Raw genomic sequence first — 27,578 nt, 5'->3', positions numbered from 1 at the left:
GTTTGGTTTCATTTTTGTACGAATTTGATGAAAACAAAACAAATACCAAAGATAATACATTTAAATTGTATTTATTTTTAAAGTGTTAACTCCCGTTACAATCGTGTTCTTGAGAAAGCGTGATATTGTTTTTTTGTTTTTATGCAAGTGTGTTTTTATGTATCCATGTACATCTACATTTTCAGTAAAATAAAATAAAAACTCGAGTAGAAACACAGGAAATGTAGTTTAAAAAAAATGCAAGTACATTTTGCCAAAGAGGGAGAGGTCTGTGTAATATAAAATGTAACAAAAAATACTGTAGAAATAGACAACAAGCTTCAAGAGATGAAAAGTGAAAACAGCAGCTGTACATGGCCTAATGACGATAGTGTATATAAAACATACATGTATTATTTCCTTCATGTTTTCTTCATGCCTTTTCCCATTTCAACTGTGACTGGTGCTCTTTTCAATATGTCATCCAGCTGCATTCTGTTCTCCTGAAAAGGTCTAACGACGTCTGACTGGTGGTGAAATTTAATCAATAAAAAGTAAAGCACAGTTAGAATTCGTACGAATGTTGGCAAGCACTTAAGCTAACTGGCATACGTTGGCAGCTTTAACCCAGGCCATGTTATTTTATATATATTTGCATGTACAGCCATATTTCTGGAGAAGTACATATACTAAAACATATACTAAAACCACCTAATCCATAAAAATATCGATCAAGTCTTGCGAGGTCACATTGTCATAGACGTTCGCCATGTTGAATTTCGACCGTGTTGTTACGGTACGCGGCCCCGATAAAAGCTTCGTAATTGCGGCTTCGTTATAACGGCTCACACGGCTTTATTGTTTGAAATAAGCAAATTTGGGGCCAATGTTTATATCTTAGCATTGGTCGACTTAAACATACGGGTGTGTGCATATTTTATGTTAATTTGCAATCATAAACAAGTCACGTGTTGAGCCGAGAATGTTCGGTTTCGGCTGTGTGTACGAGTAAGCGGGAACTGAGTATACTCGGTCCCGGCTTTTTAAGGGTTAACAGTAATGCAAACTTAACAACAAGATCAATCTTCCCACAGAAGCAGCCACCAGTGTTTGACAGCTAATCTTATGTTGACTTGTTCAGAAAGTGGAATAAAATGTTTTTTGATCAATGTTTGTGAGATAGCTGTGACGCCTTTCAGTTAGGAAAACACCACAGACCAGAAGTTGACAGCGTGTCCCCGAGCAATGCCAGCCCTCAAACGTCAGTCAAGTATGATGGGAAACACTTATCCAGAGGCTCAAGCTTAGATTTCCACTAATATTCCCCTAACCACATTTATCCTCTTTTGAAAAATGGAAAAGTATGTACAAATGCTGCTGTATTACTTCCTATACAGAAGAGATTCTCTGAGTAACGTTATACTGAACCTGGTGGGTCATCTCACTGATTTTGTTGAATTTACTTTCCATGATACTAGTATGTCTAAAGACGTTTGGCATTTTTGCTTAAGATGCTTGGATTTAGAAACTTTTAGTATCAATCAATATGAATAAAATGCAGATGTAACTTTTTTTGGAGCTCATATTGGTTTGGCACTGCCTACTCTGTACACCTGCTGCTTGTGTAACTATGGGAACTTGAGGGAAATGCTCAAGGGGATTTTCCTTCTGGGATTGTAGTGTGTCACCTGCACTGTAAATGTCTCTTTCCTGGCAGGTTCATCAGAGGAGATGGAATAATCACTACCAGAGAGAATAGCTGGCTCGGCCCCTCCACTCTCTCATGTGAGCCGTGTGTTTTTCACCCAAACAGTCAGGCCACAGCCATGTCCTGCCTGTGTGCAACACTGCAAAACTCTTGGTGTAATATACAATAATATCAGTTTCTTTATGAATAGTGCTGTACAGTTTTTTTAAAAGGGAACAAACATCCACGTTTTTTTAAATTATCAAGCTGTCAGAATAGACTGGTGGCATGCGCATATTTTACAACCTTCTCTTCCTGAGGTTGTTCACATTTGCGCATCAGTGCGACTTTGAGATAGTTGCACTACATGTTTTCTTTAATTTAAGCCACATGAAGCCCACAGGCAGAGAGGGGAACATTGCCTGGGCACTCTCTTCTTCATTTTCCCAGCTTGAAAAATATCTCTGTGACAGAGTGGAGCTGGAAAACAACTTTGGCGGTTTTCATGGTAGCAATAATGCTGTACAGTCTAAGTCTCAACCAGACCACAATCTCTCATATAGAATTACTTGGCATTTGTCAACCCTAATTGATTGAAAGCACTCTGCTCTGTGTGTGTGTGCTAGGTCTAAATCTGTGTGTGCTCGCATGTGCCAAAGGGAAAAGTAATCTGTCTGGTGATTGCCATAGGACTGCAGTGGTGATGACAGCAGAGACTAAGTTCGATGGATGTTTTTGTAGCTTAGACAGGGACCTTGACCTGTGTGTGTGTGTTTGCATGCATTGACTGCTCTCCAGCCTGATTGTCCTTTGTGCTAAGTGTGGCAGTTGATCCAGTGATGTTAAGGAAATGTAAAAGTGCGAAACCGCTGTGGGACACGTGTGATTCAGTTCTGGCTCAAGGCTGTAACATCACATGTGTGTGTTTTGACCAGCCATGGGGATTGAGGCGCCACGACAGTCCCAATAAAGCCAGGACCGGCATGTATGCGCACAAACTCCAACATACACAGAGAAGCAGAGCTGGCCCTAGACCGCCAAGCAGATGGCTGAAAGACGGCACCGAGGCCTGAATGAAGGTGCTGATGTAATAAGCCTTGAGCCAGAGGGCTGGACTGAGGTGTGTGCTTCACTGGGAACAGACACATCACATTAGGTGAAAACAGTCTTCTGCTGTGTGTGACTGCTGGAAAGGAACTTACAGCCTTCATGTGCTATGACTACTAAAGTTCTGATATTAATGCATGTAGATTCTGTTGATTTTTGTTATTTTGTTTAAATCTGTCTACACAGTGTCTTTTTGTTAGCTGTTGGTATAACCATTGTCTCACAGTGAATTTGTTGTTTTGTCAGGCCTGTAAAGATATTGGAGAAAAGACCACAAAGCCAATCACAGATCAGATTTTAGATTCATATTTTAAACTTCACCCCCTCTTGAATACACTTAGAGGCAACGTGGGACATACTAGAGGTTGTTTTTACCACCTGTACATCACTAGAGTCGTGTGAAAGTGCATGTGTAGTACCAAAATGGAAACTTTCTCAACAGCACTGTGAGCCGTACAACATTTCAGAGGACTTCACTGATTCTCTCAACAATAAATTAAAAAAAAAAATCCTGACTAAATAGCAAGGACTCACAGTTCTGAAATGCATGGCTTCAAGTTTTCATAGTCAGCATGTCCATAAATTGCAATTTTTCAGTGATTACACAATTAATGTAATCAAGTGTATTCATAACAAGTGAGGTGTATATCTGATGTTTGAAAAATACGAGCAAAATAAGTGACGCACTCGACTGAAACACATCCAGGAAATAGTGTAAGAATAATTAGACTAGCAGTGTGATGATTGTATTTGTGGTTGAGCATCTTCTTTGCTGTATGTTGGGCATATTTAGATTTGTGGGCTACAACACAGTAGCGGTGTTTCTGCCCCAAATCTGTTTGGGTGGGATGTCTAAAGATACTGTACAAAACACGCTGGTTTAGTAAACACCATCATGCTGTTATGTCCACAGATTACTTTATAATATAAAAAGATGTAGTGTTAATCTTAGCCTTGACTTCTCTCTATAGCCGTGACTGTTCTTAGTAAGGGCTGGCTGTTAAGGGTTGACAATTAACACTTCATCATATTGACTGACTGCTAATTTTACCTCAGCGTCTCAGTCTGAACAGAGCTGGTTTTGGTGAGCACCTGGCACTGACTTTATTTTTACCTCGACAGAGCTGCTTGTAAAAGAAACGGTGAAATCTAGTATAATCTTTTAAGCTCTATCTGACATTAGAGATATGCATCAAGGCAGTTAAGAGGAAAAGGACAATGTGCTGCCATGTCTGGGATGAATCATTGTTGTAGTGCTCAGCCACTTCAGGATTTAGACTCACAATCTCTTCCTGCTTAAATGGGCCTCTTGGGAGTGATCCTAAAGCAGTATTAAAGCCATTTGGGCAAGATTTACTTCTAAAAAGTACGCTGGATCTTTTTAAAATATGCACAAGCTGATCAGTGATTTTAGTCCGGATGATATTTTCTTTCTTTCCGCTTATTATTTACATTGGCAAATATCCGGATGCAAGCACATATTGTTTTGACAGACAAATGTTAAGCATTTTTTTCCAAGATATCTGCCAATTTGTCACCATTGCTGTTGTTTTGGAATAATGAGAAGTATTACGCCAATCTATTATTATAAGTCACATATAGATGTATATAAACTTCTACATGTAATATCAGATTTTTTTAATGTAGCGTATATTGTTTAACTTTTTACTGCTCACCACATTGTATTGACTAGAGATAGCTAGCATAGCTAGCTAGTATCTTTCCTGACTTAGATTGTGACTAAAAATGAGCTTTTTGTGCACACAACAACTTGATTTTTAAGATGTAAAAAATTTGACACATCGTCTGACAACACAAATTTGAATGAATCAATATTCATTTGATGTAGTGCCAAGCCAAATCCGTAACAAATGTGACTGCCTTTCCTTGTTTACATCCAAGTATAACTCCCTTATTTAGCGTAATACTGCCGTCAAGTTAAGTTAATCAAGAAACCAGCATGGAAATGTTGGCTGGGCTGTGTATTTTATCACCCATGTGCTTATCCACAAACCTGGGGTGCAAACAAAACCAGAACCCAATGCAATGCACTATTAGTGATCAAAACACTTGCCAGCACAGCTTCAAGCAGAATTTGCTGTAGTTGCCAGAAGAATGGAAATATTCAAGCAGATCGAGGCTCCACAGGACAAATGTAGCCTTTCCATTAGTCCTGCTCACTTGTCATTTTTAGCCCTGCTCTCATCTGCTACTATCACTGCTTCTGGTCTCAAGAGATGGTGTGGTGTGTTCATATCAAGAAACTCAGCAGTGTCCTTTTCTTCTGGAATTCTTTGGTCACGGTTTTGTTCCAAAGCTCTTCTCCTCGTGACTCCTGTCTGGCCTCTCTGCTCTGTCCACATCATGACTGCTGCTTCCTCCGTGTTGCTCACAGGATACAGATAAACGATCTCATCTGTGGGGATGTAAACTGTTTTCATGATGCTCATGTTCTCCTGTTGTTCTCTGAGCTGTTAGATCATTTGCTGACAGTGGAACTGTTAATGGAAAACAGAGTAAACAGTATGATTTCACGGCCATCACACCTCAGTAGGTTTTAACTGCAGCGGGAAAGAAAGTGTCAGGACTAGCTGGTTGCAAAGTTACAATCTCCTCCTCTATGAAGATAAAAATCAATATTTATTACATGATTGAACACAAAAGCTATGCTAATAGATACAAGACAGATGTGGCCCTGCGTGTTCCGTACCGATTAGTGGTCTAGTGATGTTTAGATTAAGCCAAAACTGTCTGCATGTGACAAATATGAACATCTCATGAAACACTGTGCATATTTTAAGTAAAAGAAGCAAAATCTGTACATTTCCAAATGATATCTGCACCGCTTAATGATAAAACTCGGCAAAATGTCAGTTTGACTTGTTCAGTGTGTCGTCTCTTGATCTCATGAATAGAGATGTCATGATAGCAGAAATCTGGCAAGTTGTTCTGAGACAATTGAATTTACATGATACAAAAAAAAAACATTATAAATCAATCAAATGAATATAAGAGCTGAAGCTCACCCACACATAATTCTGTATACGGATGCAGTAAGCCTTTGATAAGTTAGTTTAGATAAGTTTGAAGTGTTTCCGTCTTTTGTTTGAAATCCTCTGTAACACTGTTTGCATTCTGGCTTTTAGTCATCTGAGACTTTTTTTCCCCCACTAGCTGCAGCGCCTTCGCTTCCTGTCACTATTCTACATGTTGTTGTGTTTGTCCAGTATCTCCAGTACCTGTGGCAGTTCTTGGGTACCATGAAAAACAAGTGCGGTCACATTTAAGAATTCTGGCATCAACTCAATACCAAAATATCAGTTCTTATGACGTAAGCACTAGGGCTGGACCCGAATATCCCGAATATCCGAATATTCGTTCGCTACGGCACTATCCGGATATTAATTTGGTATCCGGATATTCGTCTTTAATAGGCCCCGAATATTCGAAGGCTAGAAACCACTATTCGGGCCAGCCCTAGTAAGCACACGTGATACAGATGAGTTTGATTTATGAGTGTCTACATGTGAATGATTCTCTAAGACGGAGAGAGTGGGCACTTTATTAGGAGCAACTTTTCAATTCATTGCGATTCAAGGCTATACAATAAGTTCAACATTTAGAAGGTTGACAGTGCAGTTCTGTTACTGTTATTCTCACCATCAGTAAGAGGACAATTATCAAGTTAAAAAGGGAAAGCACTTTTAACTCAAAGCTCTGTTATGCAGTTCTGGAAACCTGTGAAAAATTAATTGGAAATCAGTTGGTGTAAATCAAATAAGGTCTTACAACATTTGGAAAGGTCTTCTTTTTCCAGAAACTAAATATTTTCACAACACATTTGATGCATTACCAAACAATACAACTTCAGACCACTGGCACATACAGTGAAATTTGCTCTGCAGCTTTAGCAGTGGTACCAGCGTCTTTCCACGTGTTTAGCTCTGAAAAGAAGTCCGGGTTTTTACGGGCAGGAGTGCACTGTACTCAAGAGAGTCCTGCCTGCAGCTAAACCATATGGAGGTAATTTAAGATAACAGACAGCCTTGTCTATGCGATGCACAAACTTAGACCACAGCCATTAACAATGTGTTTATTTGCTGTTTTTGACTCCGTGTGCCTGGTCTGAGAACACCAATCTCTCCTGTTGAAATGAATATTGTCTCTGAAGCTCCAGGGTTTGAGGTGAAACTTGTCTGAGTAAGTGGCATGGGCTCCAGCAAACACTGATGCTGCTCATTACTGTGAGATGACACAGGCAACATGGAGGCACTTTTCTGTCGTCTGCCAACAAGTTGTTACCAGCTGTGATTTTTGCACCAGCTTGACTCTGTGGTCACATAAATTTTCAGCATTTGTTGCCAGATGTAATAGTGGGAATGAGCTATTAAGACTTGTGCAGATTGTCAAATAAGCAGTGTCAAACTGGAGGTCCGTGACATTATTGCGTTTAAGTCTGGGGTTCCAAGAACATTTTGCTGACTTTGAAGCCAGCATCAAAGCTGATTATTTAATCAATTTTTTAATCCCTTGTTTAATCTAATTAGGTATAACTATCGCAACCAGTAGCTACACTGCAAAAACCGAAATTGGCAGCAGAAGCCAATGTAAAAACGTATAAATATTTTGGAAACATTTGAAATAACAGCTATAGCCTGCAACCTGCTTTGATGAGCGACTTGCACCAAATACTGAATGTACATTCACATTCATATTCACGACTAATCAAGTAATAGACCTAAAATACAATGTAGATCTGATATCAGACAAATCAAAATATTTTTATAGCACACTTTAAAACCAAAACTGAGTTTACCAAAGTGCTGTACATGCATTTAGATGGGCAGTAACAAAAATAGAAGCATAAAAGCAAGACAGAAAACAGTAAAACTTGTATTATGATGACTATAAAATCTTAAACAAGTCAAAAAGAAAACCAGTGAAAGTGTCAGTGGAGGAGGAACATTTGGCTATTCCAAAGCTTTAGAGTTAATGTTACAAAAGTGATGTGAACACCTAGATATTTTTATGTAGGGATTGCCACTCTAAAAATCATCCTAAATTACAGATTAATTTACCAAAGACTGTAGAATGGTGTCACACGGAAATGTTTCTTTTCACGGACAAATCGGTATCAGAGCACGCTGAGCTTTTATGCCGACAGAAGGCATAGCACTGACCCAAAACTGGGCTAATGTTATTCACATGATGGAGCTCTAAATGCTGGATGTTGCTTTGGAGCTTTCCAACCATTATTAAGGGGGTCACCTAAAGTCAACTGGTGATTGCAGTACACTGGTGGAAACCCTCCTCATTTTATGTTCTTCCAAATCTTTTGTACTGAGCTTAGATCACAAGTCCCCGTACTGTGAAAAGTTGATCCATGCATCTGTAATCACATCAGGCATTGAAAATGTACAGGATAGGGCTGGACGATAAATCGAATTAATTCGATTAATTCGCCTTTTTAATACCTGACAATTTGAAAATTTGCCAAATCGTAAAATCGAGGCAAGCTTCAATATATAACAATACAGATTCTTCTTCTGCCTTTCACGACTTCTGCACTGGCATTTGCTTCTGCCTGTCATCTCCTTCCGCCAAAACACTCACACCGCCGTCATGGCGGACAGAACAGCAGACGAAGAGTTGGTCGCGAGAAAAGGGCCTCATGTTACATCGATTATATGGAAGTGGTTCGGCTTTGACAAGACTGACACAGTGCAAGGTTTGCAAAAGTACTGTGAAAACGAAGAGTAGCAGCACAACTAACCTCTTTCAGCACCTCCAGCAGAGGCATCCTAAAGAATGGGAAGAGTGCTGGCAGCTACGGGAGTGCGGCATGGCTAGCACTAGCCATAGCAAACAGACCGCAAAGAAACAACAAAAATCGATTAAAATCGGAATCGTCCAAGATGACTAAAAAATCGAGATTTTATTTTTTGGCCATATCGCCCAGCCCTAGTACAGGGATAGGCGTCACTCCAGTAAGCAATGACGTTTACATGTCACAGCATTCTGAGTCAGTCAACAGTTAAATCTGTTGGCAGGTAATTCGGTCTGATATTACCGTCAGCTATGATTATTATTCCTTGTATCTCTACCTCGCATCCTGTCATTTGCTGCGATACATTCTGATTAGTGATTTTAAAAGCTACAGGTGTGGGCGGCACTGGTTAAGACTTGGTCACTTCGTAGCAAAAATGCTCTTGGTTTAAATGTTTTTGAATGGAGTTTGCATCTTGACACTGTAAAGTTTTGTTTTCTTCCACGTTTGAAGATATACCTTGGTGGCAAATTAGTGATTCTAAATTTCCCATAGATGTAAATATGCGCGTTGCTTTCTGTTCACTTAGGGCCAGTTTACACGACAACGGTTTTAGAATGAAATGCAAAGTTTTTGTTGCGTTGTGGCCTCCCGTTTACACAGAAACAGTGTTTTAGGCGATCTAAAACAGAAACCTTTGAATATGGCCTCCAGAGTGGAATTTTTCTCAAATGCAACAGCCGCCGTTGCCATGTCAACGAATAGACGGAGTTTTCAGTGAGAACGCTGATGTCACACTCTGCTTTGTGCATGCCCTTTACGCTTTTATTCTAGTTGCCGGATGACAAAAGTAACAATGGCGGACTACTGTGTTGGACTTGTGCTGCTGAATCTTCATCAGCAAAATGTGCATTTATTGCGCCATTACTGCAATCAGCGAAGACACGTTCAATATGTAAACCAGATAATCAGCCCACCTCTACATTGGCGGCTGTACTTCTTCTGGTCTGTGGAAGAACGGGTAATGGTCACATAGCGTGTGCCTCTTCAAAGTTACATCACTGACTACCATCCTGGCATGCAGACTACGCCGTTGTCAGTCCTTCCAGTGTTCCAGTGTAAATGCAGATTGTTTTGTCGTGTATACCCAACAAGGCATAGGAACTACTTTTGAGATTTCGGGTGAAACGTCGTGTAAACGGGGCCTTAAAGTGTGTTGACAATGGGACTTCTCTGCGGCTAAAAATAGCTTTTAAAAAGTTGTTTTTTAATATTTGAACAGTTGCGCTTTGACTCTCACTTTGTAATGCATTCTGGGATAGAGGCTGCCGTTTTAGGTATTAAGTGTTCAAAAGTGATCCTAATTGTCCATGTGCATCCTTTTACTGGGAAGTCACATTCCAGTCGTGATTATAATGAACATCTCCTGCTTGGCCTTGACAGTCTGTTGCCAGGTGTTCTTGCCTAGTATTTAAAGTGTTGATATTACATTATATTGGTCGTGTTTTGATTAAGCAGAATGGAAACTTAGTCTGGGGCTTGTTGAAAGGTCCGTCTGCTGCGTGCCTTTAATTAAAATCAGTTTGCAAACCGGACCAACAGTGTCAGCATTTTGTAACTGGGACGCAGAGTTCTTAACGAGTGAAGTTTTTTTCGGAACAGAATACACGATGCCTGCCAGAATGACATTACAAGCACCGCTGCTAAAGTATTTTTATTCTCTCCTAATTATTAAAGGTTCTCAAAATATTTTTCAGGCCGTACATAGAAAATGATTGTCCTCATTTGTTAAGGAACAATTGCAAAACAGGACCATTCGGTTGTTATTTTTATGGTGTTCTTTTTTTGTGTTTTGTGTTAGTTTAAGCCTTTGCTTTTTAATGTGCTTGGCATGAGGGATGCACACAAGTAAATAAATCAGTATGTTACTGGTTGAGATCATCTGGAATATCTTTTGGTGTTGTTAGGGTTGGATTATCTGGATAAAATAGAGAAAAATTAATAACCAAACTCCACAACATGGACAGTGTGATCGTCATTATTTTGAGTTTGTCAGGTTGTAAAGATTTAGTTTTGCATTTCTCATTCTGATATACACAATAGATAATTAGTATTGTGACCTCATTAGTAAGAGTTCACAAGTCCTTCTAGTGTTTCATCAGAATGTATAATTTCAGTCACTTTCAGTCTCACCCTACACCAGGTGAGTATGCTTCACATTCCAGCACTGCTTTGACTGCTGGGATGATTAGCTGCCACTCTTGCTAGCATACCAGGATGCCACTCTAACTCTGAACTCCACTTTCTTTATCTTTACTAGCTTGAATGCCTGTAATTCGTTTTTGATTACATTTAAATATCTGTATTTATATCTGCCATGCTTTCAGTTCTCCCACTACAGTTTAGAATAATGATGGTGGAAGATTTACAAATGAAAGTCTTTTTCATTTTGGAAACAACAGGTTTGTAGGTGACAGAAGTAGACCGCTAGAAAATTATGTCTGAGCAGCATTAAATATTCACTTGATGGCCACATGCATAAAATGGCTTATGAACAACAGATTTTTTTTTGTCATTTTATATATATATCATTCCTCTTTTGGTGCACATAAGGTCAGTGTGGTTTGACCTATCTGAAAAATGGACTTGCATAATCCTGCTCAAAATTAGAAGTCGACATCATGGAAAAGCCAGCTACTCTCTGCTGCTGTTACAGTATGATACATCATAAAATTAACACCATAATCTGCTTTGTTATTGAGTTTGAAACAGTAACCGTGTCACTAAAGTGAAAATCGCTGTTAAATATTGTACAAATGAGACATGCTAGCAAAGCCAGAGCCAACACACACTCATTAAATGGCATTGGGTAATTTCAATGAATGCTCAAAGCCAGTGTGCTGAAGTCTGAAAAGAAGCCGCTCATCAACCCTCAACCTCTGCTGCCAGTGTACAGACGGTTCATTAATTGTCTCACTCACTTTTCCAAATTAAGATCGGCCTCCCTTCTCTTCGCTCACACAGCCACCCAAACCCTCTGACTCTGTTACTTTTTCCAGTCTGTCAGTTAGGCAAGGTCATTTTCCAGCTGGGATATGGTGTGAATGATTTTGTTTATATTTTGCCATGTCTGCAGAACAGTGTGAAGTATAATGTGAACACACCCCCTCAATCCAGCTGGAGAAAGCTACGGAATGCAATATTGCTGAAATGAACTGTATCAGCTTCTCTAGTTGTGTAACTTCACGCATCTACGCTGCCCTAGAGTCTTTTTCAGTCTGAGAGGTGTACTCATAGAAGCTGCAACTGGACGTCTTGTGTACTTGCCGTTGCACAACTGGAGATCATTATTCATAATAGCTCCAAGATATTTTTGCTTTTCTGTCATTACTTTTGTTTGTACTTGTAGTCAGTGCCTTAGTAATTTTCATTTCTGCACATAATATATTTGTGTCTCTTACCGCTTATACAGTGAAACCATGAGGAAAAGAATTCAACCTCATCTGAGACATAATTTACCAAATGTTTTTGTCTTTCGAGAAACTGGTACACAAAAACACACCACAAAGTCAACATGCTATCTTTTAGGCCTCCGTGCCAGGGAAAACTGTTTTTTATGTTTTTTGGTTGTCTGTATACACCAGTGACCACAGACAGGTGAAGTGCATAACACTGATTATCTCTTCATCATGGCTCCTGTTAATGGATTGGATCTATCATGCAGCAAATGAACATTTGTCCTCATATTGATGTGTTAGAAGCAAGAAAAATGGAAAGCATAAGGATTAGAGCAAGTTTGACAAGGGCCAGATTGTGCTGGCGAGAAAACTGGGTCAGAGCATCTCCAGAACTGCAGCTCTTGTGGGTTGTTCTTGGTCTGCAGTGGTCAGGAGCTATCAAAAGTAATACAAGGAAGGAACAGTGGTGTACTGGTGACAGGGTCATGGGTGGTCAAGGCTCATTGATGCATGAGGAGACTGAAGGCTGGTCCATGTGGTCCAATCCAACAGACCAGCTACTGTTGTTCAAATAGCTGAAGAAGTTAATTGTGATTCTGATTGAAAGGTGTCAGAATACACAGAGCATTGCAGTTTGTTGCATATGGGGCTGCATAGCTGCAGTCCAGTCAGGGTGTCCATGCTGATTCCTGTGCATTTCGATCCAATTCAGTTTTATTTATATAGCTCCAATTACATTTCAGATTGTCTCAAGGTGCTTTACAGAACCCAAATGGTTTGAACCCCCAGAGCAACCCCCAAGAAAATACTCCCTTTTAACAGGAAGAAACGTTGAGCAGAACTCGGCTCATATGGGCAGACCCATCTCCCGCTGGCTGGGTTTTGATTTTCAAATCAGCCATTTCTATCAGCCTGTGCACCGCCAAAAGCGCTAACAATGGGCACGTGAGCATCAAAACTGCACCACGGCGCAATGGAAGAAGGTGGTCTAGTCTGATGAATCATGTTTTCTTTTACATCATGTGGATGGCTGGATTACTGTGTCTGCATCACTTACCTGGGGAACGCATGGCACCAAGATGCACTATGGGAAGAAGGAAAGCCGGTGGAGGCAGTGTGATGCTTTGGGTAATGTTCTCCAGGGAAACCTTGGGTCCTGCCATCCATGTGGATGTTACTGTAACACTTACCACCCACCTATGGCCATTGCTGCAGACCATGAACACCCTTTCATGGAAACTGTGTTCCTTGATGGCTGTGGCCTCTTTCAGCAGGATAATGTGCTATGTCAAAAAGCAAAAATGGTTCAGGAATGATTTGAGGAGAACAATGAGTTTGAGGTGTTGACTTGGCCTGAACAACGTAGCTAAGCTGTTAAAGCAATGTGTCATACAATTTGTGTTGACAGTTAATCAAGTGTTGATTGATTTTGCTGATATCCTCTGTTCCAGATTTGCATCCCAAGTGACAACTGTTGCATTTATTCCGTAATTTCACTAAAAGATAACTGCATAATGGAAAAGCATATCCATCTCCATGTACACTCAAGGTGTTCTCTAAAATCTCACACACTGTCAACCCAATGCAACAGTAAATATTTGAAGTCCTTACACACTTTTAAGCACTGTGATGTGACATCAGGAAACTAATTATCTAGATGAAGAAATTTAAATTGTCGATGAATCATTTGAGACTTTATTTTCTCTCTTCCTCTCCATTTCTGCCTTCTTTCTATCTTTGGTGTGTTGCACAATTAGTGCAGTTTGTTAAGATTCCTCCAACACTGTCAGTCAAATGTTAGTGTAAAAAACAACATTGGACCATGACAGCTTGAAAAGAAGGACTTGGTGTGCTTCCTTGCAGACTCTGGTCAGACAGTTCATGATTTGAACGGGCCAGTTGCAGGGTTTTATGCAGAAAGTGTATAAATGCAATTTCAGCAGAATTTCAACTGCTTGGGACAACATGCCTTCAATTTCCAGTCTAATTACTCTAACAATGGTTGTAATCAAGCTCTTTGTGACGCTAGTAAACGTAAATAAACACATAAGAAACAGTGCCGTGTTGTCAGTTTGCAGCTCTTGATTAATTTGTAAAAAGTCTGTGTGAACATGAACCAGACCAGTGCTGGACTAAAAGAACTAAACTACAGGCGAGACTCTTCCTTAAAGCTCGTGTCTGGAGTTTGAATCGCAGCGTCTCCCAAAACACTGTTGGTCCCTCCCTCCCTCTGATTTCGCCCCTTTATTTGTGCACGCGCGCAGTACATGAGAGAAGTGCCCGGAGTGCTGCAGCATCTCGCCTGTTTTGCTGTTTTCCCCTCTTCTACATTTAGTACATTTAGTAAATAATAAAGGAATTACGTTAGAATGCTGTATTGAGTCTAACTTGTCCTAATACCAAAATAACATGAATCTGCTAGGACGAACGAGTAAAGTTTCAATATGTGATTACACTCGTGTATCCCTCTCGATGACGTTGTTTATCAAACTTAGTGCATTTACGCGTGTATATGTGTTACATTGTTTATTTATTTCTATCTAGAGTTCAGAATTGCATGACTCCTCTGACGAAGAGTATGTCCCAGACGCCCCAACATCTTCCTCCAGAGGTCGGGCATCTAAACGAAGCCGTCAGGCGGGCTATGGAGGCTGTGGTCGGGGAGCGAGGCGAGCACCCCGAGCCAAAAAACGTCCTGCGGTCTCTTGGCCTGACGAGCCGTGGGATTGGTAACTTTTCTGGAAGTTGCTGATCCCTGATGCTCTCTCCTCCACAAGCAAAACAAATGTGCGCGCGGTTGCGTAGTGCGTAGCTCGCCCACCTCTGCATGGGCTTGCTTGCTGTGCGCGTAACCGTTGATTGACAGCATGACAAAGCTGAAGCTCGAACTTGATTGGTCGGCAGCGACCGGCGCTTTTTGGAATAACATGGGGGTCTATGAGAGGAAGGCGGAGCTCAGGAATAAATTTTCATATCGCGTTATACTAACTTTATATTATAGTATCGAACTAGACTAACACATTTAACCTTTGTTAAACAATGATACATAAATTGAAAACAAACGGAAACTCCAAACACGAGCTTTAAGGTTTGTTGCCACATACTGGTCATTCTTGACCTCAGAGAGGACATGACACAACACTTTCAACTCAAGGTCCACATTTTAGCTTTTGCTATACAAATATGTTCTATCAAATGCTGTTTCCAAAATTGAGAACCAACAGTTAAGCTAAGTTAAGGAGCTCAGGATCACAGAAAGCCCCAACATCAAAACACTTACAAATGAAGAAGTTGACCTAGGGTGGGGATTACTTTGGAAACTGAATCTTATTTGGTCATCGAGCATGAATTTGACATTTCTGTGATAGGAATGTTCTCTGTGTTGTAGCTCTGTAATTTACGCTGACCCCCTGTGTGGAGACCGAAACCTTTACTTGGCTAGTTGCATTGATGTGGTGTCTCCTAGTCCAAAGTTCAAAATGAATGGGATTCAGTCACTGTGGAACAGAATGCTCTTTAAGGTATAATAAAAAAAATCCTCACAACAGCCTGTAACATCAAGAGATTTAACTGTGATAAAGATCTACAGTGGTTGTACTAAAGTGAGGCTTGAATCTCTGACAAACTGTAAATTAGTCCTAATAATGTCACACAGCTTCATTGTGTTATTGTGTCTAGCTGTCAGGGACTATAAAGTATATGGGCTTTTACTGTCCATATACTTTGTTCCCTTTTATGTTCATAACTCAGTGTGATTTAGTGAGCTTGTCTCTGAGTGGTATGAGCTGGTAGAGACAAATATCATCATCCACCTGCTGAGATTTAACTAGCCTTACCCGAAATACACTCTTGTTACTGGGGATGAGGCTAAGCTTTAGCAGTGACGGTGCTTTGCAGTTTATCCAAACTATTTTTTACCATTATCTGTCTTAAATTTGCTTTAAGATAAACTTAAAAAAAAATCGCTTTTGCCCTACTACTGCATTAGATGTTTCATTTTTCTTGTTCCTATCTGCATCATTTTATATCTCTTTCTTTTTTTTGAGTCTTTCTGTGTCGTTTTATGTCTCTTTGGGGTTGTTTTGATTCATTCTTCAGTCTTGATTCATACATTAATGGTAGACTGTAAAATGTCAGAATATGGTTGAAAGACGCTTCTCAACAAGTCTGTATTCAGCAGTCCAGACATGAATAATACTTAGTTTATCAGAAAGCAGCATTTTTTTTAGTGTGTTTTTCTTTGCTATTTTATGACTGTAAAAATGGCTTGTTTGTTACATAAACATAGGGTGTTGTCAAAGCGCTTGCTCAAAGGGAGTCAGTTAGGCTTCTCTCTATAATATAATATAATATTTTAAGGTCTTAAACTTCACTTCATTTGAACTTGTGAAAGTGCCCTGAGATGACCTGCGTTGTAAACCGGCCCCATTTAAAAAAAAAGAAAAGATGAATTGAATTTAAATTTAACTGAAGTGTCTTTCACGCTTGCTTTTCGTCTGCATTACTATTACTTGAAAAACTGAAAATACCATCTGTATTTCTTGTTCGGAGTCTCTTGTGCTATCATGGATTATGAACGGAAAAAAAGTATGTACAACAGTGGAAAACAAAAATGGTGGTTGGCACATTTTGTCGATCCATAGTTTTGCTATGTAGAGCTCAGCAGTGTGGTAACTGGCCAGAACAAGCTAATGAAATAACTTCATTAGGGGCCACATGAAGTGAGCAAAAGAAGCAGAACATTATACCCAGAAGGAGGTCCCTGTTTCTTTTTAACACAGCTCTGAGGTTTTGAACAATGTTGCATAACAGCATCTGTATGGTGTTAAACATTTTTAGGGTGTCTGCAAGTTTGGGAAAGCTTCTGCAGGATCTGAAATTATTGTAAGACCTTAAATGATCTTGAATGCCATAATTTTGCATATACATAGCTACTTTGTTGACATTTAGAGGACTGCCAATTTCAAGTGTCGCTTCCAGATCCAGCAGCTTGACCCGTACAATGCTTGAATGCCTGAGCTACGTTGAGATGTTGTTTTTAGCTTTTACTTTGTACTTTATATAACCTCCTCGTCCAGTCTGGGAGGCGACTGGCTGTATTTCCACCCCTCAGATGGTAAATCTTGGTGTGAAAAAGGTTAGCCAGGGAAGAAAGAAATCAGAGTCTCCTGGCTACACATAGCCAATTGAATTTACTCATCACACAACCTTAAATTCAGCAGTTATGTGGAAGATTTAAGGGAAATGGCCTAAGTTAAAGTCTACTTCCAGTTGGACACTGTGCCAGGCCAGCCTAATGGCAGCCTTAGAAATCTGAATCTGCGTGGGAAAGCAATTAGGCATGGACTACACCTTAAAGGATTGTCTGGTAGGTGGACAGGATCATTGAGTTGCGGTCAAGATCATGACACATTGGACTTCCCAAGTCAGGAGTTTAAGCTGACTATTGCCAAGGTCACTCTACCTAGACATGAAATGTAGCTTTATGTAACAAATGGGATTGTTTCAGTACCTCCAGCATATCAAAACATAGCATAGATATCTTTAAAGCTGTGTAAGAAGGATTCGGGACACCATAGTGGTGCAGTGCACCTCCCAGCAAGAAGGTTCAGGGATCTGCATTAGGATCTTTTTCTGTTATAGCTATTGTCAATTCTAAGTTGCCTGTAGGTGTACGAAGGTATTTCAAAAAGTTCTCTGTCTCACCCAGAAACAAGGGTCATAGCTCACATTTTGGGCATAGCTGTATACTACAAAGCCTTATGTCACTGTCCACTAAAGCTCATATGTTTAAAGCAATCAAAGGGAAATGGAGAGGAAACCTTCAAGCTTGTGTAATGTTGCTTCATCACAATGACTATGTCCACACAGCACAGGTGGCAGAAGTATCCAAAAGTGAGATCCCACTTAAGTAGTCACCATTTTCAAAGTGTTGAAGGACTCACCCATGCTGTTGAAGAGGTTTAAGATGTGACTTTCTTTGATGAATTAACAGAGAAGCTTGAACATGGATGGAGTTACTACATTGAAGTTAAAGGAGACTGTTGAGAAATAATGCAAAAACAGTCTTTCTCTTTTGACATTTTCTGGTGAAGCCGGGAACTTTTTGAAGTACCCTCGTCAAACTCTGTCTTTTTGTGTCAGCCCCGTGATTGACGAGTGTCTTTGCCCAGTGTCAGTCGGGATCAGACTTAAGTCCTTACGACCACAATTGGCCATAATGGAGTAGTAGCTGAATGAGATACCACTGAAAATGACAGACTAAATGTGAGGTATGCCTCTGGTTCCAGGTGAGACGACTAGTTTCAGACTTATCCACTGTGCTAACTTGAAACCATTGTGTTGTGTTTGTAAATTTCAGATGGCTTGATGTGAGTGTAGCCAACCTGACATGTGCCAGGTACTGGGTGGTGTACCTGCAGGTCATCCAGGAGGCTGTGTGGCCATGTGGAGCTCTGCCTACTGGCCCTCGACTTGAACGCAGTCAACTGCAGAAACACAACACCAAGCAAGAAGCCTTGGATTGTCTGATGAGACTTCTTCCAGGTATGTGTACACACAAGCACATTTTATGCTTTCTAACATAGATATCAGCCTTAAGATTTCAACATTTTTGTTTTGAATTATGCTTTAATTGAGTCAATTATTCTGTCAGATTACAGAAAACAAATAGAGATAAACACAGCAAATAGAAAGTTGCACAGCATCTTCATGTCTTTGTTTCTAGATCTGGTTTCAGACATGTTGGGCTCTGAGAAGTACAAACTCAGCTGGCAGACTGCATTGGACTCTTTTCAAGAGTCCCACATTAACAGGTGAATATAAACTACACTTCAACAGCCGCTTATTCACTGTCTCTTGTAGTTTGTTTTATCAGCAACACAACAGAGTACACAGAGCTTTAAAGATGTTGCTCATAAGTTCAGAATTTTCCTCATGGTCATCGTGTGCGATGTTTCAGCATCAAAAGTAATTAAATAATTTGCCATTTATAGGCGTTTACTGTTTCCACTGCCAGATTCAACAGCTTCAGGCAGAATGTTAACTTTGGATACACCAAAACAATGACGAATAGTAGTTACTGGACATAACTCCAGTTCTATGAGCATGTAGGAAACAGAACAGTGAGTAGTTTCTTCAATTAGCTTATTTGGTGAATTCTACATTGTTGATGGGTGTTATGTCCCCGAGAGCTAAGGGATGAGGAGAGCTACAAATGTAATGAAAAACCAGGTAATGAAGCAGGAAAACTGATCATGTAACAGAAAAATGATTTACTGACAAAAAATAATCCAAACCAAAATTCAACACAAAGTGAGTTTCTTAAACACAAAGCCGATCCAAAATCAAAGCAACACACTTGTCTTCAGGCAGAAGGCTACCACACCGACTCAGCACACTAGCTGCTGATCTGGAACACGAAAATCTCTGCCCTCCTATCTGCCCTCCTATCTGCCCTCTTCTCTGTCCTCTTCTCTGTCCTCCTATCTGCCCTCCTGTCTGTCCTCTTCTCTGTCCTCTTCTCTGTCCTCTTCTCTGTCTTCCTATCTGTCCTCCTGTCTGTCCTCCTCTCTGTCCTCCTATCTGTCCTCCTCTCAGATATTCATATCAAATAAAGGAAGAGAATCCCCCCAAAACCTCTAGAAATGGCTTTTTCAACCATTACACGTGGCAGATATCTCACTCTCAAGATGTCTGTATCAATCTGTTGGTCTCTCTTGTGGTCTTTCTGCCAATTTTCCGGACAGAAATCATTGGACAGATTGCCATGACGCTTTAAAACAGACAGTTTTTGTTTTGTGCTAATTGGCATGCAGACATGTCAAATAAGATGATGCACGGTGGAAACACAGTACCTGCTAAACATAGCCATGCTAGCGTTGTTATGTTAGCATGCTTTTGTGTGTGTAGACTGTCACTCATCCAGGTCATGGTCATTTCAAAGCGCTTCAGTAAAAGGCAGCAGGACTAGTTGTTTTAGTTCTTAAAATCATTTTGGCTATCGTCCAAGAGGCCCCCTGAGTTTAAGTGAGTGGTGAGGAAGTCCAGGTATTTATTCTCACCCCCAAATTGCATGGCCTGTTAACAGCCCTGGCTTCATGTGCCTCAAGGTGATAAACTGTCTGGGGAGGGATCTCTAAGTACTGTCTTCTAAGTACCTTGTGAGTATTGTTGCTGACCCCTTCCACTGTTTAAAGATGGCTGTTCCAGTTTGACATAGATGTCTTACTTTACTCCTCTCTCAGCCTATCTGCCTTCTCTGTCCAGAATATGTACACTTATTATTTAGATGCTGGTGGATGGTGAGTCTTTTCCCGAGGAGCTGGCTCTCCTGTGTTGTGCAATGTGCTTGTGGACTAGTTGCTTTGTCTCACCTATATCAGGGTTCTCGCCAGCGCATTTCAGCGTAACGGGCTGTTACGCTGTCAGTTTAAAAGATTACGCTGTTATTAGGGCCGCTACGCTGTTATTTTGACAGATAACGCCATGTATGTTTGTTTTTATCGACTGGCTGCCTATCTAGGTTAATTTATGTCTCCCCACCTCAGCCGTACTTTCCTGTCGATTGACCCGTTCCCGTCTAGAATTAAGAGTCGCTTCCAATCTCAGGATTACAATTAGCATGTCTCGGTTGTTTCCGTGATGCCATGTATGGTGAATAGTGACCTAAATCACAAGCATTTGGAGCATCTGCGTGACGCACATTGGCTGACATCTGGGCCGGCCGCTCACGAGATTTAATGAAGGCTATTGTGCGTGCCGGAGGACCTGCCGTTACGCTGTAAAAAAATCCTGGTGAGAACCCTGTATATATAGGTCTGTACATTCCTTGTTGCATTTGACTGCATATACAACTTTGCTGTTCACAAAACTAAAAAGAGAAGTCCAGTTGCCTTGTACTATAGCACCTACAGTTCATATGCGTATGTTGGTGTTTAGCCTGACTGACATCACTCCATTCAGTTAGCTCTAAGGTCATAGCCTTCAGATTCTGAAGGAGTGCTTGATAATCTTTTTGAATGTGCCTGAATGTTTTGTACACTTGGATGCACATGGTTTGCTGTTTGTAGGTTCTGGTTTAAGATTACACGCAGATGTATCTCATGTGTGGTCAGGGAGCGTACGTGTTCATTTGCACACAGACACAGAGAGAGACCCTGAAATCAAACAGAGTGGACTAAATTCTTGACTAAACAACTGCAGGTCCAAACAGGGTTACAGATGTAGAAACAAACTGTTTGTTAGGATCAGTCAGGTCCACTCCATGGAGTGTTTTTTATTTTATTTTAATCAAAGCACTCAGTAAAGAAACTAGAAAGGCAGTCAGAGAGCAGTACTCCACCAAAGCTGCTCATTCCCCATAAGGCACTGTCAGAAATGCAGCATTATTTTTTAGAAATGCAGCATTTGATTTGTGTTCTGCATGTGTACGTTATGTACGGATACTGAATCACGTGACCTAAATTTGTTGCGCGTCAGGAATTGATGGGACTCAGAAACACCCCCACAATTTAATCAATTGTTCCTGGTATCATTTCCGATAGATCAGTCCTGATAAGTTCGCCAGGCAGCTGATGTAGTGTTCATTTGTTGTCATGGTTACAGTGACGCCATGCCGCTGTCTCACAGTGAAACAGAAATCTTTAACAAATCCATGGATCCAGACTATAAGCTGCATTACTGCCAAAATCTAATCACTTGGTCCTTGTGTCATTTCTGACCTTCCCTGAAAATTTCATTTTTTGAGTAATGTTGCAGACAGACAGATGGACAAACCAACACCGATTGTCACACGACTCTGCTGCGTTCCTTGGTGGAATAATATCAGAGAACCCCTCACTTTTCTCATACTTGCTTTGTATAAGAAGTTTGTTTCCATTTTAAATCCTATTCAGGCCCTGTTGTTGAATTTGGCCTGATGAATAATCTACAGGATTTAGACACACCAGCCCTACCATGGTGCATCGAGGCTTTAGTTAAAGCCAGTTTTCAGTCTGAATCTGAGTTTGGACTCTGATCTAATTGCTGTGTTTCCTCATGTGTTTATTGTTGTTCTTTTCTGTGGAGCATTTGTATGATCTTTTAATCATCTACATGCAGCTGTTTTCATTTCCAAAGATCATGTTGTAGTTTGACTGGAACTGATGTCAGACTGCCTCATTTAGGTGATTTGGCAAAACCAAAATCAGGAAAATGTTTCATATTTTATGTTGAAGTTGCATTGCAGCAGCAGTTTTTAAATTCATAACTCAATTACTATCTTATGTTCTTGCCAAATATAATAACATAATAATTACTTGCTAATATCTAACAAGTGATTTACTAAATGTGGCTGCTTTAGTTTGTAAAGACCAGAGAGCATCGGATTTAGTAACTCATAACAATGGTTGTAAGGTACCGGATGATCAATTCAACCAAAGTGTCATGGCTTTATAAACATACTTTATGCTCATAGTGTCATCCACATGAGATCACTAAGGAAAAGATGGTGACTGCTGGTCCTGTGTTCCCTCAGACACCTGGTCTACTGTCTGTTCGACCTGCTGCTGGAGTTCCTGGTTCCTGAAACACCTGAGGAGGACTTCCAGAGAAGCCTGCTGCAGACCCTCTCTAAGAACCCAGAGAAGCTGCTGGCATGAGGAGACAGCAGGCGGGGAGCACCTTCACAGCCACCTTTACTTTGCCATCATCCTAACTGATCTTTCTCCACTGATGATTAGCTGGAAAGCAGCGTGAAGCGAAGGCTGCTGCTGTCCTACTACAGTAATGTTCTGCAGTTAGAATTGAAGTGAATGTTTCTGGTCAGGCTGAGTGTTGTGTGTCCCCACTTTAAACTCCTGAGCTCACTCAGGCTCTGTCTCTTATTATGTGTTGTTTTAGTGACGTATGAAGCTCTTGAACATGGTGTCCTGTACACACACTCACTCTGAAACACACACTACAGCTTTGATTACATGAAAGCACCTGGTTTGTGTTTGATCTCACAGCGTTTCTGACGTGCAGTTCAGATCTAAACATGAAGCAAAGCCTCCTCCGATCTCCCTATCCAGCCTCTTCCTGCCCGTTAAACTCCCCAGCTTTGGCTAAACTCACTTCAGATGGGTCCCACACTCTGCCCTCATCTCTTTCTACAGTCTTTGAGGAGAAAAACTCACACCTGTTGCTCTAATCTAGAGAAGTAGGATTTGCTTTTTCCCTTCAACTTGAATCTCACAACACTCTGCTTGGACTTAGCATGACTATTTCTACTCTCTGTTGACCCATTCTTCAGTTTCCCACCGGCCCTGTATTGAGCCACATATGTGATTCTAACGTAATGTGAGATGTTCTTCCTAAACCTGAGCCTTCCTCTGGGATCACATGTATCTGGTAGTGATTTAACCTGGAAGTGTCCAGGTGCAGAAACAGTACACACTGTAGTGACGGGTGGTGAAGAGCTGGCCAGAAGATATTTTACAGGTTTTGCACGTCATACGTCACCGTTCTTTTAACAGGCCCCTTGGAGAATAAACTGCACAGTTAATGTCTAAATAATAGAAGAATGGGGCGCCACAAAAATGGGTACATGGAGGGTGTGGGGAGTGGTGTTGGCATAGATCCATTCAAAAACTGTAAAGTAGTGAGCTGCTGGAGTCTGTAAATACTTAAGATCAGTTATAGAGCTTGATAATTGGCTAATTAACTGACGGTATTTAGGCTTGGTAAATTACATCGAAGCATGTACTATTTCCTCTCTCCCTTTTAAAGCTGTCTGTCCATGCTGATGAAGTTTTGAGCTCCCAGTGCCTTCACCACGACACACAGGATGCTCCCAACACAATGGCGACCAATCTTTTTTTTTTTTTAAAATATCTTCATTTTGTGACCTTTTCAGCAGAAATGTCACTCAGTATGAACCACACAAGCTGTAGGTTGCTGTTTATGTGTATTTCAGCAGCAGAACACGTGACAGCTGATGAGATTTGCAGAGTTGTCTACAGCTGGTGGTTACTGACCAGTCACCAGTAAGCGCTCTTGTGTCTTTATGGAAATGTCTCTGCAAGTAGGTAAAGTGGTCTTTGTGTCTGGTTTGTCCAGTCTTTATGTATTTGAGCTTGCTTTCAGGTTTGTCCCAGTCGTAACGTTAGCCTGGTGTCTGATAGGTAGCACCACTCTCACCTTTTTCAAGGGTTAATTTGAACTTTTTTGAACTTTTAAAGACACGGTTTTCTTTCTGTGACCACAAAGCAAATCTAAGCTGCCATCCATCAGTCGTTGTCACATGCTGAGCTGCATCAGACACATTCTAATGCCTTTTTTCTGCTTATTAATTTAGTTACTAGTTATTGGCCTCACTCAAGCATGTGTAGTTTATAACCTATAAATGTTTATTTGTGTCTGCTGACTGCTTATCTTACACTGTATAGCACACCCCCACACATATTTGTTTATCTGGAAAACGTGCAATATCTTCATACATATTCAGTCAGAGAACGGTGGTAAAAATTCCTTTAAAATAATCCACAAAACTCTTCATGTCGCTCACATTAGCCGGGTTTACGTTCAAGTGTGACAGAAAATTCAACTGAATCTTTAGAAAATCAGCAAAACAAGCGTTAAATGAAAGACCGCCTCTGGTAAAAACAAATCCTTTACTATGTTACGTTATGTATATAAAGACGTAGCAGCGTGCCATGATAAAATAAGCAGTCTGAGCTTGAGACTGCAGGATATGATGACAGTTTCTATCACACAGATTCAGACTTCCAGGGTTTCACACACAACAAAGCCAACCCCTGACTGTGTTGAGCCGATGTATAGTCCTCTATCCCACACATCCACCTTGACTGGATGAAGACCATGGAGTCACCGAGTCCAGTATTTGTCACTTTAATCTTATTGTTGAAGGTTTTCGCATTTTGAAACACTGCGTTATGATCTTATTGCCTTTACGAAAGGAATGCAACAATCAGCGCGTCTTCCCTACTTTGATCAGAAGCTGTTGCAGTTCCTGAGAGTATCCTAACACTGTTACAACGTTATTCTGTGTATCTCTTTATTTATAACCTTAATTTCTAAACCCAGACTGCAACATACTGTTTAGTTAAGCCTCAGTTGAAGCAGCTAATCAGATAAATGTCCTTCAGCTGAATCTGCATATTCATTTGAGCCATGTGGAGTTCTAAGAAAAGTTACAAATGAAGTCAGATTTTAATGTTACTGTCATTCCAGTGGTTTGCACTCATTCTTAAAGTCCTGTCTTTCCTCTCCATTGTACTCATTTGTTATTCACTGTATTTATTAGCCTATTTATTTGCTAGAAATGCTAAATGACTTCCATCCATAAAGCAATTAGAGATGTGCTGGTGCTGAGAGAGAGGACCGTCCTCTCCTATGAAGTGCTCTGTCCTTGGTTCTGCCTTACAATGTGACTTGATGAAGTTTGCCCGTTCTACAGTGAAGTCGCTCACCACGCCTTAGTAGAACTCAAGCACCCAGTTCCAGAAACTTTAACATGTTTTTTTTCACTTTGTTGATTTCTGCTGAATGTTGAAGCTGTTACTACATGTGAAAACATTTTGTTTCTTGCTTATGTTGAATTTCAACAAAACGGCGCTGCCCGATAATAACCTGATCGCCATCTGCTGCATAATGCTGCCACTATGACGCAAAGAACCGACGCTTCACTTTCTGATGGGACCAGAAAAGGAAGAGATTTCAGGCTGCTGATGATGTGTAATACAAGAGTAATAACATCCATGCAGTATAAGCCCAGCTTTCAAAGCTAACCGTGCTAGAATGCTATAGCTGGGTAGAAGTATAAAATACTGTAATATAATTAGTTTCACGTTTCCCTAAAACATGAAAGTAACTGTTTAGAAAACCTTCAATATTGTTCATTTCCGTGTTGATTAATAATTCCAGCGAAACTTTGCACTTTCCGTTGAATAATTAGAAAAGTTCTTCTCATGTTAAGCAAGTAAACAACTTTAAACCACAGTTCAATCATTTTCCTTATCTAGACACATGGACTAAAACACAGAAAACCAATTACATTGTTACTAATCCAAAGTGATTTGAGGACTTTTTTCTGAGCATAGATAGGAATACTACAAAAACAGTTCACACCCATTATCAACAGGAGTTTTATGAACATAATACCAAAGTGTCTTGCTACAGTGAGAAACATTTTATTGAACCTCGGTAACTGTGTGTAATAATGACAAAGATTTGATTTGACAGGATGATGGTAGAGCATGAAAGGCTTCACGCAAAAGGACCAGAGTTACAAAGTGTCATAATAACATGAAAACTTGGTGCAACATTAAAAAGATTTTGGAAAAACAGAAAAATGTAATCAAGTGATGCACTGCTTTATGTGTCTAATCAGTGGTAGATGTTAGATGTGACGTTCATGTTTTTGTATTGGGAGCTTAACATATTTATGCCAAATGATCCGTAGAACAGCCACATTTTTGTGACGGCGTAGACTGAAGCTTTATGGTGTCTCCTATCATTAAAACATTATGGGGCAGAGCTCAGGTCCACTGCTGGCTGTAACCCTGTTCTGCTGTCCACCCTCTGTCTTTTGTTTTCCTCTACACTGTGACTAGTGAACACGTGGTTGCGTTGTGCATGTAAAAAACTGTCTTTTAGGCATTCACTGCTTTTGCAAAAACAATAAAGTTACCAAACATAAGTTATTAAATCTTCAACTGTTGTTCACACTCATTTTCTTGGCCCGAGGTGGGCGATACATTTTACAAGAGGCTGGTGAGCGTTATCTTTTATGAGATTTTACTTTAAATTTATCCCAGGCATGTTTTAACGGTCTGGACGCTCACCAGAAATCCGCTCAGCCTCTTCACAGTCAAATATGCATTCTATATTGTCTTTACTTATCCCTCCTGTCTGGACGTTGCACTTTTGCTGTGTCCTAAGAGCTCCTCAGTAATTTGCTGTAGCTTGCAGACTTGCGGTTCAAGTTCAACATCAACAAAAAGTGTGTAGAAGAAGACCTTTAAATACCCCATAATAAGGATCTGAGCCATTTCTTGGAATAGTTTCTGTTAAGCTCAGCTGAGGGGGAGTCAGGGGGTGTTGGGTGGGTGGCTCTGCATTGCCGAGAAATCCTCTTATATCGGATTTACAGATCAAACTGTAAGCAACACTCAGGATTAGCTGAGCACTGAGGCGTAGGGATGGACAAATGTGATTAAGCATTTACATAGATGGCTTTTTGATATCATTTTTGTTCTTTCAGAAAATGCACTGTGAATAAATTGGATTTGCTTCGGTTAAATAGAATATGTCGGTCCTTGTCTGACCTCTAAAACGCAGCCACACTGAGGACAGACTCCTCAGCTGTTCAGTCCTGAGGCTCCAGTTATTAGTTAAAGATTTTCTTTTTATAGATCTTTTTTTCCTGGACTTAATTGATTAGGATTTAACTTTGAAAAGGTTGTTTGCAGTTCAGGGTGGTTTGTGCTAACAGTTGTTTTGTTTTAGTCACTGAGCAACAGACATCAGACACAGACAGAGCTCCTCTTAAGGCCAACTCATTGTTTACAGGGTTCAGACTTTGACTGTGGATGTACAC

The 27,578-nt window shown here is 40.4% G+C and overlaps 1 protein-coding gene across 4 annotated transcripts in view; it reads left to right on the top strand.

Annotated features, from left to right (window-relative positions):
- snx19b (sorting nexin 19b) overlaps positions 1 to 26,694 on the top strand; it is a 58,189-nt gene extending 31,495 nt beyond the window's left edge. For 3 of the 4 annotated variants that reach the window (XM_051957540.1, XM_051957542.1, XM_051957541.1), the window contains exons 12-13: positions 18,360 to 18,544; positions 22,515 to 26,694. In XM_051957540.1, coding sequence (XP_051813500.1) covers positions 18,360 to 18,544; positions 22,515 to 22,735 — 406 coding nt within the window. In that variant the 3' untranslated portion in view covers positions 22,736 to 26,694. Of the gene's footprint in view, positions 1 to 18,359; positions 18,545 to 18,725; positions 18,814 to 22,514 lie in introns of all 4 variants that reach the window. The other variant, XM_051957543.1, reaches the window with a different exon arrangement.
- The last annotated feature ends 884 nt before the right edge of the window (positions 26,695 to 27,578 follow it).

Source organism: Acanthochromis polyacanthus, chromosome 13 (assembly GCF_021347895.1).
Source record: "Acanthochromis polyacanthus isolate Apoly-LR-REF ecotype Palm Island chromosome 13, KAUST_Apoly_ChrSc, whole genome shotgun sequence".
Taxonomy (NCBI): domain Eukaryota; kingdom Metazoa; phylum Chordata; class Actinopteri; family Pomacentridae; genus Acanthochromis; species Acanthochromis polyacanthus.
This window is presented reverse-complemented; position numbering and strand designations above follow the sequence as displayed.